This window comes from Sinocyclocheilus anshuiensis, unplaced genomic scaffold (assembly GCF_001515605.1).
Source record: "Sinocyclocheilus anshuiensis isolate Anshui unplaced genomic scaffold, SAMN03320099.WGS_v1.1 scaffold1082, whole genome shotgun sequence".
Lineage (NCBI taxonomy): Eukaryota > Metazoa > Chordata > Actinopteri > Cypriniformes > Cyprinidae > Sinocyclocheilus > Sinocyclocheilus anshuiensis.
Window position 1 is genome coordinate 1,614,757 of NW_015542379.1, and position 6,383 is coordinate 1,621,139.

General features: G+C 39.4%; 1 protein-coding gene across 2 annotated transcripts in view; it reads right to left on the minus strand.

Annotated features, from left to right (window-relative positions):
- The window catches only part of ppp1r37 (protein phosphatase 1, regulatory subunit 37), a 47,174-nt gene extending 40,997 nt beyond the window's left edge, over positions 1-6,177 (minus strand). Inside the window, exons 1-2 of one of the 2 annotated variants that reach the window (XM_016491545.1) lie at positions 5,755-6,177; positions 4,604-5,292 (exon numbers count right to left, since the gene is read on the minus strand). In XM_016491545.1, the coding sequence (XP_016347031.1) occupies positions 4,604-5,255 (652 nt within the window). In that variant the 5' untranslated portion in view covers positions 5,256-5,292; positions 5,755-6,177. Of the gene's footprint in view, positions 1-4,603 lie in introns of both variants that reach the window. The other variant, XM_016491544.1, reaches the window with a different exon arrangement.
- Positions 6,178-6,383: the final 206 nt, after the last annotated feature.

The window sequence follows — 6,383 nt, forward strand, 5'->3', positions numbered from 1 at the left end:
CCGACACGAAATGTTTACAAACATTATAATAAACACTGTAAACATAGCTAGGCTATTTTAGTTCCCCTCACTCCACAACAAATCCTTTCAATTAACAGTATTTAGAAAAGAACAAGAATTAAAAATATAAGAAGCTATAGCAATATAAACGACAAGCCAAAACGAATTCATTTAGGCTAAAACGAAACTGAAACCAACGTTGAGTCTCTCATTCCACACAAAATCAAATGTTTCCGTATTCGCGATGTATTTGAATGGCAAATTATTATTTATTATGTACTTCACTCACGTTCCAATATCCACGTAAAACAAAATCTTTTGCATAACATCACGGCGGTACGGTGAGCAGTGTGTTTTTTTTCCATATTTTTGACTGACTGTATTTTATTATGATAATGAGCAGGCTGCATTGTCAAGGTAGCAATGCTTAACTGTGCGGCGCCGGCGCAATCATTTGAATTTTTTCCTTCTAACAGTGGAAGCAACTACTCCTTTTAGTCATAAAGATAATCGGAATTGTAAAAGGAATTGCCTTTATTTGTGTACATTCACAATAAAAACAAAACTTTGTGCTTTTGTAAAATAAGCCTAAAGAAAAATAGGATGCCACTTTCTGCCGTCTGTTTCCTTTCACGCAGCACAAAAATGAACCGAAACTCTGCATACTAGGCTACTTGTTTTTCTTACATTTTCTTAATTTATAATTTAAGTAAATACATTCACAATAAAAACAAATCTTTGTGCTTTTGTAAATAAGTAGGGATGGGTACCGAAACTTGGTATTTAATCGGTACCGGGGCTAAATTATGAAAGACCGGAGTATCGATAAGCTCTGACGTTAACGGTTCTGCTATCGGTACTGGAGAAATTAATAAAACACACATACATTTATTATTGCTATATATACATTATCTTGCAAATTCTATCTCACCAGAGTCGCCAGCTGTTTTTCAAACATTTGTCTATGATGCATTTTTGCTATTCGCAATTCAGAAGCGAGATCGCGCCCACACAGAGGAGCTTCAGCACGCGCAACATGAAAGCCCTGTTTAATTATGATAGAAGAGAGAACTAAACATTCAAACATCTGCTTAACATTTAAGCCTGTGGCTGTTTTATTAAGCTAATTAGATTTTTTTATTTCGATTTTGGCTTCTAAGGATTATACAAAAGACATGAGGTAAAGCTATTAAAAAAACTAGCTGCGTTTCGTCTTTGTTTCTTTGTTCATGTTCTTACTGTATCTTATGTATAAAACACTGAAAATGCCTGCACACTGGTGCATTTACATGAACCGAAACTCTGCATACTACTTGTTGCACAGTTTGTCTTTCATTTTCTAAATTTAAGTAAAAATATGTTTCTCGTATAGGCCTATTTTTTATTATGTTTTTCTCCGCTCGCAGAAGCGCTGCAGGTGCGTGATGTGATATGAAGACCATGTGAATCCTCATGTTCTGTTGTTTGCTGCTTTTTGCGCATGTAAAATTAATCCCCGGGAAACAAATGTTAGTACTTTTTAACGGGTCACAGACACTTATCCTTTCTAATTTAACTCAATTCTAATTTAAAATAATCATGTCGGTTAAAAATCGGTTAATGAGCGTCGGTTGTCGGTTAGGAAAAATAACCGAAATGAACATCCCTAAAAACAACAACAACAAAAAACAGGACCATGTCAAAATTCAGCTTTGCATCACAGGAATTAATGACATTTTACAATATATTCAAATAGAAGTTGCAATAATATTTCACAATAGTACGGTTTTACCGTATTTTAATCAAGTAAATGTAGCCTTGATGAGCATAAGCAAACAAAAGCCTTATACAAATAAAAAACTTGACCCCAAACTTTTGAACAAGAGAAAAAAAATCTGATAATTTTTTTCTGAAATTTTAATAATTTTTATTATCTGTTAAATGCATAAATGTGAATTATAAATATTCTTTATATTTTAAAATGTAATAAGTCACCACTGCGAAGTGTGAACACAACCGAGTAACGGAGAACAAGCAGCTTCTAATCTGATCCACTGGCTCTCTCATGAAGTCATTTACAGGAGACACACAAACACTGTAGTGTTTCCCTGAGACCAAGACTCTGGGTCTGAGGAAATGGTGTAGGAAACCAAGCTACAAAAGTGGGAAGTTCAGTCTTAGAATATAAGGAAATTATAGGAGCGTACAGTACAGGCAGCTGACTTAAACTACTTCCTCATACCTAAAAAACAACAGAACAATGTGAGACTGTGAAATAAGACCAGCCAACACCTGTGGCATAAAAGCTTCCCTCCTAATCATTGGTAATGACAAAAGACTATTAGAAAGCAAGTTAAAGAAATGAAAAGCTGTGGGGAAAATGCACATGCAACTATGTGACAATTATGAGTCTGCGGAGAGAGTGTTGAACAGACAGAGTATGGAATACATGTTTAAGTTGCTTAAAATTCAGAGCAGTAATTTAACTAACTATTGCAATTCACAGTATTTGCAAGGACAGTCCTGCTGAAGTGACCTAGCATACTGTGCCCTGCTCAAAGGCACAATGGTGGCGGAGCAGGATAGGGATCGCTGGAACTCCAGGGACAACATTACTTGGAAATGAACCAGCAACCTTTGTGCTTACTAATCAGATACTTAAACATTAGGCCATTACCACAAATAGCCTGGGATAGCTGGACCTGGATCCTTTAAAATGTGCATAAACTGTGCAATTCAAAGCTCTCTTTTCCACAAAGAGGATTATGTAATGAATACTAAGTAAACTGATAATACTTTGAACTAATAAACATTACTAATGATCTTTCAAACACGGCATAATACAGGTAAAACCGTACAATATGATTACATTTGTTAAACGTAGTTAATGCATTCCTTATTTTATTTTTTTACAGAATAATGTAAATGTACATAATTATTCATTGTTTATGTTAGTCCATAATTCATTATGCTTTAAGCAACTTTAAATGTTAAAAATGCTAAAAAATAACTAAAAAAGCTTAATAAATATTGTAAAACTACTGTTTATTGTTCACAATATTTAATGCATTAACATTGGCATATTGTATAATTGTGTTATTTAAAGTGTTACTAATGCATTTTTTAAATTGTTACAAATTACATTTTGATTTAATGTAGAACATTCATATTTAAAGGGGTAGTTGATCAGCTTTTTTCAAAGGCTTGATTGTGTTTATGGGGTACAGTGTAACGTGTTCATGCTTCGTTATATTTTTTTTGTTATGCATTATTTTCACATATTTTACCTTTATTCTACATCTCTGTTTCCGTTCTGGTCAAAACGGCCGGTTGAGTTCCTGGTTCTCTGAAGCCCCTCCCTCAGAAATATGTAATCAGGCTCAGATTGGTTAGCTGGCCCAGTGTGTTGTGATTCGCTAACCGCCTAGTGCACTTTGTCCGGAAATATCACGCCCGCTTTACCATTACGGGTAGATGCATGTTCCCAGGGGCAAGATTTATGTAAACATCAGGGTTAGTGATGTCACAAACACCGGAAGAAGCTCGTTGTAGTCCCTACCAGTCTTTTTTGTAGTCCTTAAACAGCGATTTCTTTAGAAGAAAATATTTAACTTTGCATTGAACTTTGAGCGTTGTAACTTTACAGAAGTTTATGCTCTGACAGCAACATTACACACTAACTAAAGGTAAAAAAGTGAAATAAATCAACAACCCCTTTAAATGTAAATTAATCACATATGTGCCCCCCAATATATACGCAATTATAATTTATACTACATATAACACAATTTCAAGTCAAGTTTCACACAAAGTTGACTAAACTGTGTTTGTACAGTAGATGACTGGAAACAATAACTAGGCTAAACTGTGTACAAAGACAAATATTTTTAAACATGTTGCATTTTCCAAGTGCCTTTATAATGTGACACTGCTAAGTAAACAAACAGCAGCTGCCAGACAAAACACTGCGTTTATTGTGTCTCAACAGTGTCATTGTTTCACTTTTTGAGCTTCCACAGACACAAGCGACAGACGACACCTTGACCGGTGCGACATACGCAAAGGAGATTCCCTGCAGGCTAAAAAGAGACACACCTCGAAAACCTTTGGCCTAGAAAGCCCAGAACATGCGGTTATATTTTTGCTGGCTCAAAAACATCTGACACATCGCAGCCAATCCAGCAGAACAGCGTGCTGTTCTGGATCTCTCTGTTTTTCAAGAGATGAACCGGCACTCGGCCTGCAAGATGCTGAGGTCTCAGAATGTGCTTTACGCAACACCCACCCACCGTCTGGAAGAGTTGGAGAGGTTTCTGCGAGACAGCTGCCCGGGGCTCAGACGGATCGCAGCAGATCTCTGCAGTTGTTATGGAGCCGCTGAATGACCCTGGAGTACTTACGGATCAAACGTCACTCGGATCACGGGAGGCTTTCAGGAAAAGGCCTGAATGGCTCAGAGCGTAACAGGTAACAGAAGCCACGTTCAAAGCCTTGGCTTCAACTCAGCAGGGACCGAATAGTTGGAGAACAATTACACAAAGCTTTTAGAGCAGAGCAACAATGCAAACTGCAGGAGATGAGCTCTGATGGTTCAAAAGCGATGCTAGAAATGTAAAGGTCTTACCGTGTCTCCAAGGGTCCTTCGGCTCAACCGCACCCGAGATGATATCTTCGTCCGACGGAAAGGTTACCCTTTTGGCCCCGTGTTTACTCCCAGCTCCACTGCCTGGTGTTGTAGCCGCTGACGTGGTTTCTGAGGACACATCCTCACGACGTTCTTCCGGAGGTTGCTGTGAATGCAGTTCTATGACAGTTTCTGATGTTAGCGAGTTCTCACAACTGGAGGCACTTTCCTCACTTTGAGTCTGGGCCGTTGGCTCGAATTCCAAAACGCCATTCTCATCCAGACTTAAATCCACACCGATATCCATCTCACCATCATCTCCAACCGAGCATCTGCTCACTGGTGGTTCCTCAAACTTGCTTATGTTCTGTTGCAGATCACCAGCAGAACCATTAACAGGGTCGGCTGACACAGCAATGGAGCCATTGTTTTTACTATGCGGTGCTTTGAGCTCAGAGGAGCCATCGTCCTTCGCATGGACATCTTTTAACCTGGTCAGGACGGTAGCGTCCCGTTCCCCCAGATCTCCATCCGTCGGCAGGAGGTCGCCACGGGGAAGGATCTCGTCCGCGGTGTGTGATATAGTGTTGTCAGACACATTGCACAAATCTATAGCATTGCACAAATCTACAGCTTGTTCCTCGCAATTCATCTTCTCATTTCCAGGGAGCTGGAGCACACGCCGCTGCCTGTCAAAACCAACAGAAGTTCCCTCAATCACCTACAATGCACTTCAATCCTCGCAAACCCAGGGAGAAACAGTTCAATATCTCCTTAATAAGTGCATCGCATACTAAAAGTTCACATCATAGCTTTAAATGGTGGCCCTAACCTTATTTATGCACCTCAATGCATTCATACGGCGGCTGTAGTATTGACTTAAAGGCAATTGACTCTAGCCTATGTCTCAAGTATTTTCTTTAGCAATCCTGTGTTCCTAACACAAATGCAAACACCTACAACATCTTCCAAAGTCAATCTGTAGCAGCTGTATCCACATTAAAAGAGATTATCTCACATCATGTTGACAACAGTGTGTTCCTAACTTCTTAACGTACACCCTTAATACTGTTACTATCCTCTCATCGTGTTCAAGAACAAGTTAAGCACTGACAGATGTATTTAAATCGGAAACATTAGACTATAAAAACCCGGCGTGGGATGATGAAGGTGATGATGATGATTAGGCCTCCTGCTCTCCTACAGCAAGACGACTAAAGTACTAAAACTGCCTCTTTAAGCCAATGAAGTAAAGTGCGACAGCATGTTTAAGGCTCCAGAAGTGTTTTAAAGCTGTCACGACGAGGAACCCTGCTCTGTCACGTCCCGTGTCGCAGTGAACACAAATAAAAACAGGCGTCGCGCTCTCATCCACAAAAACCGCCACAAACGGCCTCGTTTGCTCCGTGTAGACACTCAATTCCCGGCGCCTCGTGTGAACGATGTTAAACAGATCGCCAAAACGCACACACAGCATGAAAAAGAGAAAGTATTAGCCCCGGTGTAGCTCCGATCCGGTGTGTGTGTGTTGACTGTCCACAGCTACGTCATCACCGCGGGATGGGAACGCGATGAGATTTCAGCTGCCGCACTTTCACGACTTCAACTCGAGCGTTTGTTTATGAGGACGTGTGCGCAATAAAATCGCAAAGTGGCTTGCGTGTTGTGTTTCTTTGGCAGATTTTCATTTGAAGCAATTGCCTTTGTGATTTATCTATATTGGCATTTATCGTAAATCACTATAAAAAAATAAATAAATGAACGAATCAGTTTACATTTG